Source organism: Cibotium barometz, chromosome 50 (genome assembly GCF_041138505.1).
Source record: "Cibotium barometz isolate CiBa-2024 chromosome 50, ASM4113850v1, whole genome shotgun sequence".
NCBI classification, from domain to species: domain Eukaryota; kingdom Viridiplantae; phylum Streptophyta; class Polypodiopsida; order Cyatheales; family Cibotiaceae; genus Cibotium; species Cibotium barometz.
In genome coordinates, this window is record NC_141095.1 from 17,031,229 (window position 1) to 17,046,254 (window position 15,026).

At 41.2% G+C, this 15,026-nt stretch overlaps 1 protein-coding gene across 4 annotated transcripts; it reads right to left on the reverse strand.

Moving 5' to 3' along the window:
- Positions 1-2,031: 2,031 nt before the first annotated feature.
- Positions 2,032-8,798, reverse strand: LOC147609868 (uncharacterized). Of its 4 annotated transcripts, none has more exons than XM_086786863.1 (11): positions 8,418-8,798; positions 7,097-7,175; positions 4,598-4,775; positions 4,433-4,457; positions 4,065-4,309; positions 3,907-3,984; positions 3,788-3,817; positions 3,276-3,704; positions 3,100-3,192; positions 2,616-3,014; positions 2,032-2,517 (listed from the first exon to the last, which is right to left on the reverse strand). In XM_086786863.1, the coding sequence occupies exons 1-11, from the start codon at positions 8,446-8,448 to the stop codon at positions 2,377-2,379; spliced, it is 1,728 nt and encodes a 575-aa protein (XP_086642989.1). In that variant the 5' UTR covers positions 8,449-8,798; the 3' UTR covers positions 2,032-2,376. The 4 variants fall into 4 exon arrangements, with proteins under 4 accessions (XP_086642989.1, XP_086642988.1, XP_086642987.1 ...); XM_086786862.1 differs by having other exon boundaries at positions 3,785-3,817; XM_086786861.1 differs by having other exon boundaries at positions 4,592-4,775.
- Between the last annotated feature and the right edge of the window lie 6,228 nt (positions 8,799-15,026).

Here is a 15,026-nt window from a genome sequence, read left to right on the forward strand (position 1 = left end):
CGAGCAAAACCAATAAAAAATGATGCCTCTCCAGAACGTCTGCATCAAAAACCTTGCGGTGCCCAAAACGCGCCCGAATCGCGCTGCGAACCCCAAAAAATATGTATACCTCGTATACAAAACACAACAGTATATACCTTCTTCTTCTAAGAGAGTATATCAATCGAAGACGAAAAAATAGGGTCTGAGGAGGAAGGCAGACTACTAGATCAAGTATCAAGGAAGCTGGCTCTGATACCAATTGTTAGAATTAGGATTTAGGGTTGCAACAATACACACACACAAGATAGAGAAGCTTGAGAGCACACAAACTCACTAGATTAGAATAAACAAATGTGTGCCAGATACAAAAGATAAGTACACACCCCAAAATAAGTAGATAAAAGAGTATACATACGCACAGAAAAAAAAACCTTTTGGTGAGGAAAAAAGTACCCCGACGGTCCAAAGTGTGTTCACACACATCACTACCATATAATGCTACAGCCACCAGAGTAGTGGATGCAAGAGAGCTTCTTGAGGACTTTATCACTGGACTAGATCCGAGTTCTGAAGTTAGACTTATAAGCCATTATATGCATGCTCCTATGAAGCCTTACTTGGATGTGGTGAGAAGGATCATGAGATACGTGAAGGAGACATCACATCATGGTTTATTTTACAAATCCAAGAGATATAGATATGCATGGATACACATGCTAATTGGACAGGCAATGTATTTGACAAGAGATCCACTAGCGGCTTTATGCTTTCATTTAGGAGTGTTGAGATGAGGTGGAGTTCTAAAAACTAATGCACTGTTACTTTATCAAGTAAAGAAACAAAGTACATAGGTGCCATTATAACTGCATAGGAGGTAGCCTAGCTTACAAAGCTACTCATGGATATGGATCAACCTATGGATAATAAAGTTATCATGTATTGTGACAATATGAGCAAAAACAATTTACAAACAACCCAATGTTTCATGCTAGAACAAAGCACATAGATGCATTCTCAGTACATCAAGGAGGTCGTCTTGGCAAGTGAGGTTGACTTGGTTTACGTTAACCAATACGAGAAAGTTGTGGATATCTTCACAAACACCATGAGTGTGGATAGGTTTAAAAGGTTCATGAAGGTGTACATGAGATGGACTCCATCTTTGAGAGGGAGCGTTGAGAATACAAGCTTAAGTGTGTTAATACTCGTGTTGCAAAATAAGTGATGAAGGGTACTTTGAAATGAGACGAAGTATGCACCTTAAAGATGGAATGTCGCTAAGAATATAAGAAATCACTCACATTGATGAATGTTTGGAAGCATCGTAAACCTTAAAAAGTGTTACCAAGAATGGGAGACTCCCAAGAAAAGGCCCCCCTCAAGTGGAGAACACAAAAGTCTTAAATCAACATTGAATGAACCTAAAACCAAGCGAAGTAGTGGGAGACGATTTAGGACATGTTTGGGTGAGGATCAAGCTAAGCCATGGATCAGCTCAATTGTTTTTTATGAGTGATCTTTAAAAAAAAGATTCTTGCTTTGGCAATAACTCTTAGTGATCTGTCTTTGCACTGAAATTCACCACTTGAAACACGCACTAGTTCAAAAATACCAATGACAGAATGGACCAGCTGCCATTCTATATTTGAATATGGATAGGAATAAAAAATAGGCAAATTCATTAAATCATTTATATTATATTATTATTTTACAATACAAAGACTATTTAAAAGTTAACTTGGGTAAGACTTGTTGGCTTCTTCAACAGTACTCTTATTAAAACAAGGAGCGAAGTCCTTTACAAAACTGTCAATGATTAGAGATTTTCCACTCACGAGAGAACGAGGGAATAAGGAAGCTGCAGTGATATGAAGAGCAGTTCGGCCGCGTAGCTTGGAAACCAAGAAACTCTGATTGATATACACTAATGGTTTGTAAAACTAAATTAAGTCAAAGGGATCCACACTTGCAGAACCGAGCTCAGTGTGGCCCAGGAGAGTTGCGAACTTGTAGCTCATTTACTGGGAATTTCAAGAGCCTGAGCATGGATAAATCAAACCAGAACATCTCATTTCCTAAAAGAGTACAGTTTTCTTACAGTACAAGTGCTGTTCCATAGTGACACATAGCTGTTTCTAGAAATTTCACAACTAGACAGAATTTCAAAGATCTCAAGACAATCTTGACAAGGCACCTGACTAAGTCATTAACCCATTCAAGCCATGCGTCCACAAGGGTGGTATCAGAAAAGAATTAAGAATATCATGCAGCACACCTAAGCAAATAAACACAAACATTTAGCCTACCCTGAAGAAAGGCCCAGGCCAGACTATGAAAAGAAAAAACAAAGTATCAGTTTTTGTATAATGAATTGTTAAATAATAGATTCTAATTTTAAGTGATTTGACTACGGAATGCCTGTTGCAAATCAAGAACTTGCTGTCTCTGCTCAGGAGGCAAAGAATTGATTTGCTCGGGTGTAAGGTTCATCACTTGCTGTAGCAATGCCTTCTGCTGTTCTGGTCCAAGTGAAACCTGCATAGGCAGAGGTACCGCCAAAGGACTCAGAATCCACATCAAAAATCCATAAAAACTTATTTTGGCAGAACTCTAGCACATCAACAGTGACTGACCTGGGGCTGCTGCTGACTTGGAGGTTGAATCACCGGCTGGCTGTACTCTGGAGGATACACCGTGCCAGGTCCTTCACTGGGAGCACTTCTTATCCCTCCTTGTTGACTAGTTGAAGCTCCGATGCTGGAGTAACCAGGACCCATGGGCATACTCATAGCCACCATCGAAGACGTCGTTCCAAGGGGAGCACCAATCATTGATCTGCTTGCAGATGGTAACTGGTTCCAATTCAATAATGGAGCAGAACTGCTGGGCGTTTCTGTGGCAGAAACTCTTCCCAATTGTGAGATTCCACCCAAACTTGCGCTTGTTGAGATCTTCAACATACCAGCACTGCTGGGCAAACCACCTTGCCCAATGCCAGCATTTCCACCCATGTCCCCTCCAGTTTGAAGCACCTTCCAAAAACACCAAAACTGAGCACACTTCCTATACAGGTTTCAAGCATTTGGTGAAAATTCGAGATGCTGCATTCGAACTAACTTGTAAATGATGTGGGGGAAGCTGATTGGGCAAAGGTGGTGGTACTCCTTGATAAGGTAAGCCTGCAATCGTAGGAAGCATTCCACGAGGTTGCTGCACAAATGGCTTCCTGGATAAGTACTTCAGCACAGGAGCCAGAAAGTGAGAGAGAGAGAGAGAGAGAGAGAGAGAGAGACCTGGATCTGAGAAATATGTGACTGCTGAGTAAATGGGTGCTGGAAGCCTGAGCCCTGGGCAGCACGCGGAGGTGAAAGGGGTAGCAAAGGCCGAGCTTGGTGTGGTAAAGGCGGTGGGTTCAAATGAAGGGGCAGCTGAGGTTGAGACCATTGCATGGCTAGGCTCTGTGGCGGTAGACCCAAGCTACTTGGTGGTGGCGCTGGAAGAGGTTGTGGAGGAAGTAGCATTGCCACAGTCCGGGCATTCAATTGCTGGTGCAGGTGAGAAGAAAGTTGGAATGGAAAATTTTGAGAACGTAGCACTTGAGACTGATGCACAACTTCTGATTGTGGATGCAACTGGGCACCACTAGGCATCTGGGCCTGCCCCTGTTGTGAAGGCATCACTGGGGGCTGTGTCATGCTTTGGATATGTGACGTCTGTGCAGGCTGCACAACAGACACACAAGTACTTTTGAGTACAGGCAAACACTCGACACTCAGAAAGCGATGCGAATGACTTTACGTACCACCTGCGGAACCCGACCCACAATGATCTGTGCCTGGAAGGCAGACAAGTCCCAAGGCAAGTTAGCTTCTTGCATTCTGAACCTACACATTCCCATAGAATAGGCTAGGAGGGTCTCGGTACCTGAAACAGTGCCTTCACAAGTTGCGGATTTGCTGTCAAAACTTGTCGGGCCTGCTGCTGGTTCTGCTGGATGAAATTCTGCACTCAAAAAAACAACTTCGGATTATGCGTCATCCAGTCTTTGATACACACTTGAGCCAGAAAGGCAGGCACCTTACCTTCATCAGATGGAGAACCTCGTACAACTGATGCCTCGACATACCAGATAAATGGTTTGTAAGGGCATCACTACCCATGTGTACTCGTCCAGCCCCCCCAGCAGCATTGCTTCCCACAGACATCTGTGGAGCACCTAAAAGACCAGCCATGACTGCAGCAGCTGAAACTGCCGAAGGAAGCCCTACAGGTTGATATAAAGAAGGGTCTCTAACTACTTTGGGTCCACCAGTTTGCTTGGATACATCTGCATACCGAAGTGAAACCAATGAGTCCCATAGAGGACAACCGGAGAGCTCTGAGTGTTTTGTACATGGAGACAGTATCTAGGGAAGGGTGAGTTGAGAAGCCTCATGGTCTGATTGCTTACCTACAAGGCCAGGCCCTCCACGTCCCTGCAAATAAGCAACAGAAATACATTGGTATTCATACTAGGCATGCTCAACCACCAAGCTGCCTATCCAACAGTCACCACTTAACCACATTCTGTGAAGAAGTCAACCTCTTTACATGTCAGCTACGCATTTACCTTTACCTGCTCTCTGTTGCGATCCGCACTTCCTTTCTCATTTTCTGCAAAGTCCACGCGCAGCTGCCGTCCATTGATCTCATAACCCTGCAAATTACGCCGGGCACTCAAGGCTGTCTCCTCATCTCTATACTCACAGAAGCCATAACCCTTTGGCTTTCCTGTCTCCCTGTCAAGAACCAAACTGGCAGAGACAGGAACCCTTTATAAGATCATCAACTGCTAGCTTCTGGCCATCAAACTTCAAATCAAAATTCTACACAAACTAAAAAATCCTGTGCACTACTGTAAGTCCTAATGTCCATACTGCACTGACATCGATGATACTAAGATATAGCCCTGCAATGAAGACTAAATCTTCAATCTTGCCTACTAAGGGCAAAAAGAGGGGGAAAAGGCATCATTGCCCCCAACAAATGCACCTTATCAGCTGAGCTGTTGTCCAACACGATAGAGAACTAGCAAACTTACTAACATATTCATGTACAAATATAGACATAAATATTCTCTCTTGAAAGCTTCTCTAAAAATCCTTTGAACTAGATCCAAATAATTTACCATCTATGTGTGCACTGAAAAAAAATTATCATCCTGAACTTTATCAAAACCAGAAAGCTTAGATAGTGGCAGTCTCCTTGAAGAAAAAAAGATCTCCACTCCTGCTTGGAAGTTGGAACACGTATGCCAGGCTGTCTTTTTTACTTTGCATGCCCGTACAGCCCATATCAACAACCATGTCAACAACAAAGCACTTCAAAGTTCACTGATAACTACCCTGCTGGACCCCAAAAAATGGCATAGCTTCCCTCAATTTGCAGGGAACATAGTCCAGTCCAAGTAGCTGTGTTGTTCGCTTAACTAAAAATTTCACTCAAATTAACAATAAATGGATTCATCTCTCAATAATTGGCATCTCAAAGACAAGGGAGGATTCAGGTTTAGATCCTTCGTAGTGCTGTCTTTGACGGAAGATATGCATTGAATTGATCTGGCGTTGATTTACATGAAACTCCTGTAGTCCACCATGGATGGTACCATATGAACATGAAGAAAGTGCCTAAGGCCTTGCACATAAGTGATTGTCCACTTGAAAGGCACTCACACCCCAAAACAACACAGCGCAAGTGGGATCATTACATGAACACAACTCAAAGCATTTCTTTTATCATTATCATAAACACTTGGGCAAATCCATGGAAGTGAGGATGACAAGAGCGCCATCTTACGCTTCTAAGGCTGCAGTTGTAAGACTTCATTTGTACTTACAAGTTCATAAGTGCAGATAACGAACGTTGTTGCAAAATTTTAACACACACCATGAGCTCGCAAGGGTATTTAAGATGGTATCAACAGTATACTCCAAGATGTCTTGACCTGATTACCTCCCATTAAATATGCTATCGCATTATTATATTCAAACTTCAAAGCTCATCACATGCTGAGTTGCCTCAACTAAGCTGCAGACTTAGGTAGCACCACATGGATTCAAGGATTCATGACAATGGTAACAAGTAGGCAACTGCAACGATATGATTGAAGAAGCCTCTAAGCACCACAATAAAAACTTTTCAAAATTTGCAAATGATCCCTATCTATCCACACTAGTTTGCACCGTGGTCCAAATCAGTAAGTGCAAGAATGTCCTGGGTGATCATAACAAATGGTATCTTTATCGATACAGCATGGAAGATGATAAACTCTCATAAATTAGAAACACCATCCCAGTTAATCTCCACAAAGTTGCGGTCAGTACACCCAGCAGACTTTATTGCCGACTCCAAGCTCCAATAGAGCCTTGCAACTATTGTCTTGTTATCTGAAGGCAAGGCATTTATTCCGAAAAAAATTTAAGTCTATGAATTGTATATTTTAAATCACTGGGTCACTTATGCCAGAGCAACTGCAAGGTGCTTGGATAGCAACACAATAATCACAACTGATGTTCAAAACACCTCACCTTCAAAAGTCAAGTTATGTGGAACCTTGCCGCAGATTGGGAATATACCATATAGAGCACACAATTAGAGACATGGTTACACTTACAGGTCAATTTCAAGGCGCGTGAGAGGGTCACGGTTAAATCAGTACCATCAACTCCATTGCGTAATGTTTAGAATTCGCATTAGTATATGTACAAGACAATAGGTTCTTCATACTTGATTGCAAGAGTGTGAAGAGTAGTCTTTGCAAGGAGCTCCAACAACAACAACAACAACAACAAGAAGTACGAGATACACGGAAGCACAATGTGCACTTGAAGTATAAACTCCCCTTCCCTCAAATAAACCTTTCTTTAGGGAAATCATAATTTGCTACATGTTATGCATACTTTTCAATACGTTGGATAGAGCTTCATCCATGTAAAGACCACTAGAAATTAGAGGAAGAGATGTACATTGCATATTAACTTATAAGATTTTCATAACTGCAAGGAAAGAACAAACTCTTATAACCGCCTGAGATGTTCAAAAAGGAGCTCTTTCTCAAGGCTGATCTTGAACCCACCGAAATGAGACGACTGGTCCAACCTCCTCACAAATGCGAATCAACTCTTCCTCTGTTGCATCGTATGGTATGTTTCCCACTGTGACAAATAAACACAAGCGCGTCAAACAATGGCTCAAAGTACAGATTGCATGCAATAACTTAACCAGCCCTTGCCTTGGGCACAAAGCACAGGCCATGTAACGGTGGAAAGTTCAGGTTGTTTCGCAAACTTAACAAAAAACCAAAATGCGAACTTGACTCCATGAGAATCTACTTACATGACTTCAAATCATCAACTCCGTCATGCATAGCAGACTACAGACAATGAAACCCCCACTCACATCATCAGCACCCAAGAGTAGGTGCAGGTTCATGGATAAAGATATGTCTTCGTAGTAGGCAACACGGATAAAGATATGTCATTGTAGTAGGCAAATCTTCATAAATAAACCATCAAACTGAGTTTCTATCACTTCTTCAGAATGAAGGCCAGCAGTGAAGAGGACAGGCATGCGCAGGGGGTAGCTGGTTGGGCAACTGCACCGCTTTGGATAGAAAGAATTAGCATAAATCACATGTGGACGAACCACATTCCAGACAAACAATGTCTGGAACTCTTGCCATAGGCATGGAAAACAATGCTACTTGAACGTCAGAAACCCTGGTCATAGACACTGAAAGCCACGTCGCATGAACAATGACAGAAACCTTTCCCATAGGCATGGAGAGTCATGTCACATGAACAACATCAGATAAACCCTAATAGCCCATGCCATAGAAGCAACTACAGAAGCAGCGTACCATAGGCATGAAAGCCCATGCCATACACTGGAAACGTCTTACTCCAGGCATGAAAGCACATGCCATACACTGGAAACGTCTCACTCCAAGCATGAAAGCCCATGTCATAGGATCAACTCCACAAAACATTTGCCATAAGAATTGCAAAGACTCAACTTAGAGACCCTTGGCATGGTAGGCATGAAAGCCCAAGCCATTGGGTCATCTCCTTGCCACAGAAACCCATCCCATGCTATCATTCTACGACGATAACAGAAACTCTTTTCTTATTCCACAAAGAGATCAGAATCCATCGCCATGGACAATGGGAACTCATGCCATACATGAATGCATCAGAAACTCTTGCCATAGACATGGAAACCCATGCCATAGGCACCATCCAAGAAGGCTAGCCATAGACACGGGAAACCATGCCGTGCTCATCATGCAACGAGGCATCCGAAGCACATGCCGTGTAAGAAGCCAAAAAGAAACCATAACTTAAAAATCCACAGAGCTTTATGTGGAGCCAAAAGAGAAGCAAGAAACAGGGTAATACCGAAGACGCAGCGGTGTTGAGTGCTGCTCATGTCGAGGAGGCAGGCGGCAAGGTCAAGTTGCAGTCGCTCACTTGCTGCAGGAAACCCTAGAAAACCTGATGAGATATGTGTTGAGAGGACAGAGCACAGTCCTCATGGATCGGCATCCTGGAATGAGGGCACAAAATGCGACCTTGCGAGGCTTTAGGGCTGCAGGAGGAAGGCAGAGGGAAGGCCAACCAGAAGCTCAGCTTATTGAAAAGGTCCAATGGCTCTACAGCAGGCGAAGCAACCCCCTCTGAGTGGGGAGATCCGGAAGAAGACGATGATTCTCTCTCTACACGATGACCCCCCTCTCTCTCACACACACACACACACAAACACACGCCGCATGCGCACACAGGAGGAGGAGAACCGAGGTTTGGCGCTGTGTGTGTCTTTTCATGCCTTTCAATTTCTAAAAATCTTAAGTTTTGATTTTTAGATTCAATAGATAACTGTGGATCTGCCCAATACAACTAAGATTCGTAGTCCATAAAACCATACTTGACGTGTATCTATACTATATGTCAAAAAGACTAAAGTCTCTTTTGACACATGTCATCAAAGAATGCAAAGTGCGGAGGGGTGGACAGAGAGCGGGGGAGAGACAGAGGGGAGAGGGTCGAAGAGAGAGAGAAAGAGAGAGAGAGAGAGATGTCAACCCTCTCAGAGACCAGTGAGAGCCGACTTGTACTAATAATCACTTCCTCTCAAAAAAAAACCATACTTCATGTGAAGGCTTTAGCACTTACTCAAGTGAAGGAGCGGGTAAAGGCATATTTTCCAAGTTCTTGCATTCCTCATAGACCTCGGACACTTCCTACGCATAAAATGAGGGCCCTTTCACAAACGTACATGACCAAGTGCTCGAACATGTAGCGATCTAGTCAGCTTAACCCTCCTACAGTGTCCAAGTAAATATGCATTCACCACTGTCTACAAACGAGTGAAGCAAACCTGAGGTGACATACATAAATCAATCACTATTTTTTGTGCACAATCAATGTTTAGTTTACATTCATATTGCTACATATGATGCATACATTACTCAATCACTATCTTTTGTGTACTATCAATGCTTACATTAATATCGCTACATAATGCGTATATTGCTCAATCACTATCTTTTGAGTACTATCAATGTTTAGTTTACATTAATATCACTGCATAATGCATACATACATTACAGTGCTTGTTCTTGTCCCCTATTTTATTGTGTTTAATCTTTATTTTTCAATATCGCTACATAATGCATGCATACATTACATTGCTTATTCTTATCCCCCATTTCTTGTGTTTAATCATTATTTTTCAATATCCAACTTACATTCATATAATACTTTGATTTGTTGCACACACACAACTAGATCCATGAAAGCAAGATTAACTCACCTTTAAAACATTCTAAAGCTATTAGTGCTTTTAAGTGGAGCCATGAACTGTGATCTCCTACTCCTCCTCCTAGCGTAGGACAAGGTAGGCATGATTGTACATACCTCCTAGCCCAAGGTCTTAATTATATAGTTGTGTTTCCAAAGCAAAACATGGAAAGAAGCATGAGAGAGAACTTTGATCCTCCACACAAACCATAACGAGCAAAGATCTAAGGCTAAAATGGATCCAAATGAATGAATCATGTTCTACTATTTCAGCACTTTAAATATAATATCTTGCCTTAAGATTGTATATGATCTTTCACTACATGAGGGGGTAAGAAAAATACAAAACATGGAAAGAAGCATGAGAGAGAACTTTGATCCTCCACACAAACCATAACGAGCAAAGATCTAAGGCTAAAATGGATCCAAATGAATGAATCATGTTCTACTATTTTAGCACTTTAAATATAATATCTTGCCTTAAGATTGTATATGATCTTTCACTACATGAGGGGGTAAGAAAAATACAAAACATGGAAAGAAGCATGAGAGAGAACTTTGATCCTCCACACAAACCATAACGAGCAAAGATCTAAGGCTAAAATGGATCCAAATGAATGAACCATGTTCTAGTATCTTAGAACTTTAAATATAATATCTTGCCTAGATGGATTATGAGATGAAAGTATAGATTATAAATGTTTTTAAAAAGGACTTTTGATTAAAGAAATTTAAAAATATTAATTTATCGTTTAAAAACTAGAGATCTTAAAGGTAACCAGTACAAGATTACTTTCAATGGCGTTTATGTTGCACCCTTGTGTCCATTATGTTTAAAAGTGCATGCACCATATCAAAGAAAACATTTTCCAAAACCATGATAGCTTAATGTGTGCTACAACAAATAGAAAAGGGATCTAGCCATGCTACAATATAACACATGAAAACATAATACTTATTCTACTTCATTTGATAGATAATTTATCATCACAAAGAGTTGGCATGCTTCCTTTTAAGTATTGCTACTATGTTATGTGTCGTGTGTGCATATGTCATGACTCTAATGGCATGTTTAATGTACAAATACTTATATTTATTGCTTAAAATGAACATGTGAAAAAACATGTTTATGAATGATGCTATATTCAAGCCAAAGAAACCCTCATGTCCATGGCCACTCCTCCTCCATCCACCTCTCTTATGCTCCATCACTTTTATCCTCCCTCTAATACCATTTTGTTTCACTCTGGAGCCGTGTCCTTGTACTTACTAACTAAGATGGTCAATGATCATACAACTTATTAGTTCCTTGTAGCCATGTTTACATTGTGATATTCCTTGAATTCCCACCTCAATGAAAATAGCAAAATTCATGTACTTTTCTCCAAAATTTACAAGGGTAGTTCATACCTAAAGCTTATCAAAAAGTATTCGATTTATTCTTCGATTGCTATATATTCTTTGACTGGTCACCGTCGGTGCTCTCTGAGATCTCTGACCATTGTCACTACTGGTGCTCTCTGACTCTCCATTTATCACCCCCTCCAATGACTCTCCGGCCTCTCAATGTTTCCACATTATCTACTATTGTGGGACAATAAATAAGGTTGGGGTCAGCTTCTTACAACCTTTCTTTGATATTGTGCTACCTAGATTCCCTTGATTCTCATTAGTTTCTCAAGAGGTTGATGTCGACTACTTGCAATCTTTACCTAATATTGTGTTACCTAGATTCCCTTTATTCTCATGGTATGCTTCATCAACATTAGTTTCCATGGCTTGTTCTACATCGTCTTGATCAACATGAACCATGCACAATCTTCATCGACATATATTGTTGCTTCATTGGCATGTTTTATTGGCATTCTACATGAATATCTATTCATATTGTATATCTATGTGCACATAGGAAAGACCTAGGGCCTTAGATATTTATTTGATTGTACATCTTAGTCCATTTGTATGGTCATTGGATATTTGAATATTTGTATTTCGTGGCATTTTATGCAAAGAGAATGTTGACATGTGGTAGTTTGGTGGCTTATAGTGGGATAAGCAATAAGATAAGGGCTTTTTCATTCCTTCATGCCCATTTGGAATCATGTGTTGTTTTTGAGACTTTCTTTAACTATGTGTGAGATCCCTATGAGAGTTGCTGTGAGAAAGAAGAGATGAGAGAAGAGACAATGTACTCAAGAACTCATCAATGAACCACTAGCCAACTTGATTAGAAATGAACTACAATGCCTCATATATATAGGAAAGTTCCTCCACCCTTTCCTCCACCCAAAAAAGTGTGTAAATAGGAAAAAATGGAAATGAATGCTATAAATCCCAAAAATGCCTAGAGGCTAAAGAGTGTGCCACTAGCGTGACACCATCTGGAGATGACACCTATCAACACCTCCTCTTCAGGTCTTGAGTAGATCCAAATTAGAGCCAGTGAGTGTCAAATCATCCACATAAAGCACAAGAATGCATATATCATCATCCACAAGAAGCATATAATACTTGGATCCACCAAGCGATTGCACTTCCATAGGTCCTGCAAGATCAGCATGAATAAGCTCAAGTATGCGTGTGGCCCTATGAGTAGCCTCCTCTAGAAAAGAAGCCCGATGTTGCTTTCCTTGAGCACAAGAAGAACAAATGTGATGGCGAGGTTTCTGAAGCTTTGGTAGACCTGTAACCATGTCATGTGAGACAAGATGTTGCAAAGTAGCAAAAGGAACATGGCCAAAGCGGAAATGCCATAGATCACTATCTTCATTAGAAAAAAGTGCTTTAGGAGAAGCAAATAATTGATGAAGATGAGACTCATGTGTTGGCAACTGTGCTATAAAAGAGCTTATATGGTAAAGCCCAACATTTTGATAACCATGTGCCACACAAGAAAGTGACTGTCTATAAATGATTTCAATCACTTCATCATCAAAGTAAACCCCAAGACCTTTAGAAGTAGCCTTAGAGATATAAAATAAGTTGGTAGACATCTTAGGCACATGCAAAACATCATGTAAGATAGCATCTCCAAAAGAAACATCACCAATACCAATCACAGGGAGAGACAAAGCATCACCAATGTGTACTGATGAAGAGATAGACTTATAGTTTTCCAATAAGAACTATTCGTCATGTGAGAGGTAGCACCACTGTCGGCAATCCACTTATCCGCAGTATACGTATCAAGATCTTTGATTACCACAAGTGATGTGTCACATGAAGAAGTAGAAGACATAGCAACATATGTAATCTTGTCGTTACCGTCTTCCGTCGTCTTTGTTTTTGTCGTGAGAAGATGTTGATGTAGAAGAACCCTTAGATTTGGATTCAAGTTCAGCTTTTATCTTCCTGGATGCCGCCTTCTTAGCAAAACAACGATCCTCCGTATGGCCACTACGACCACAGAAAGTGCACTCCTTGGAAGAATCCTTTGATTTGTCCTTGTTGCCTTTGGTTGAAGAATCTTTAGCATTGGAATTAGAGCCTTTGCGTTGATCATTCCCCTTGCCTTTTCCTTTGCCCTTGCCTTGGCTTACAAAAGCCGAGTCCTTTTTCTTTTGCTTGCGCGAGTAAGGCACTTATCATGAAGAAGACCCATAGTCTCTTCAAAGGAAGGGAAAGGAACTCGAAGAAAGATGTTATCTTTAAATGATTCAAAAGAAGAAGGCAATTTACCAAGTAGCTTGTGGACCGGATTGCTTACCAATGTACCAAACTCTTCAAGTTACCGCTTGATTCGATTGAATTCTCCAAGCTTCTCCACTATGTTGTCGGATTCGGAAATAGAAAGCTTATCCAAATCTTCTTCCAACTTAGCCATCTTAACCGTTGAAAGTCTTCCATATTGCATTTGTATAGCGTGCCATAATTGTTGAGCCGTACTCCTTGTAGAGAGACATTGAGACACAACCGATGTAGACATGTCATGCACAAGTAAAGCTTTGGCCTGTGCATCCATATAGGTTTGATATTGAGAAGGCACCATATGAGGAGAAGTGATTATAGACCACACCTCGGCACTTTCCAAAAGAAGTTGCATTAACAAGGACCAAGTGTGGTAGTTGTTTGGGGTAAGCTTTTGTGAATCGGAAAGACTTGGAAGGCTCAAAGATTGAGTGAATGGGTTAAAGGGTTGATATGATTGAGTGGGGAGAGGAGTAGTAGTGGAAGTAGTAGAAGGAGGAATCATAGTAGATGAAGTTGCCATAAAAGGCATAGATGATGTAGGGGGATATACCATAGAGGGCATAGAAGTATGTGGATAGGAAGGCATAAAGGACAAAGAAGAAAGAGAGAAAGGATCCGTAGAAGGTAATGGATATGACGGAAAAGAGAAAGTAGAAGCACCTACCGAAGAAGGAATTGCACCAACTTCCGTTGTTGTAGTAGTTGCTGGTCCAACCGTCGTAGGAGATGTAGGATCCATAGTATCTTCAAGTTTGCCTTTGTCTTTTGGAGTAGAGGACTTCCGAGATCCCATAGGGAGAGGAGGGTGGGAAAACACAAGGGAAGAAGTGTCGTACCTCCAAAAACGCAGCCAATAGATGGGCTGTCCACCACCAAGGAAGTATCTCCAAAATATGCACAAAGATAGTGCAAAAATGCAGCCACAAAATGCAGTCGATATATGAACCAATAGACTCCATAGAAACCACCAAAAGAGGGCTGAGAATGTAGCCTTAGGTAGAAGGAGTATGGAGGAGTTGATTGTCCACAAAAACGTAAACACAAAGTGTGTAGCAAAGTGGAATTTTCAGTCGGTAGAAAGGTGTAGAAAAGAGGATGAATATGTACCTCAAAACACCATGAAGAGGGCTGAAGTTGATGATGAAAACGCAACCAAGAAATCTCTCCACAAGAAAACGCAACCAAGAAATCTCTCCACAAGAAGCCTCCAAAAAAAACGCTACTGCATGTAGGGAAAACTAGTTGGCAATGTTTTCATCGCAAGTAGAGTTGTAGGACTCGGATTGAAGTGCTTTAAAAACACACTTGTAGAGGATGGTAAGGGGCTGGTTTGAAGCCTCTTGCATCATTGAATGAGTGCAAGGATGATAAGTAAGGGCTTCTGCAAAAAATGCAAGCAGAAATTCTGCATGCAGGCAGTCTGTGAAGAATAACTCAAAAATGGTGAGGAATTTGCGAAAACTTTCATCTGCAAAGTTGTAGACCACGATGATTCCAGTAGGTCTAGTGGGCACAATC

Bases quoted from the DNA above. Each gene is read 5' to 3' on its own strand.
- LOC147609868 (XM_086786860.1), bottom strand. From the start codon at position 8,448: ATGAGCAGCACTCAACACCGCTGCGTCTTCG. The intron at 3,015-3,099 runs GTTAGTTCGAAT...TGTTTTTGGAAG, and splicing joins TTCCCCCACATCATTTACAA to GTGCTTCAAACTGGAGGGGA. The intron at 2,518-2,615 runs GTCAGTCACTGT...CTGCCTATGCAG, and splicing joins CAAGTCAGCAGCAGCCCCAG to GTTTCACTTGGACCAGAACA.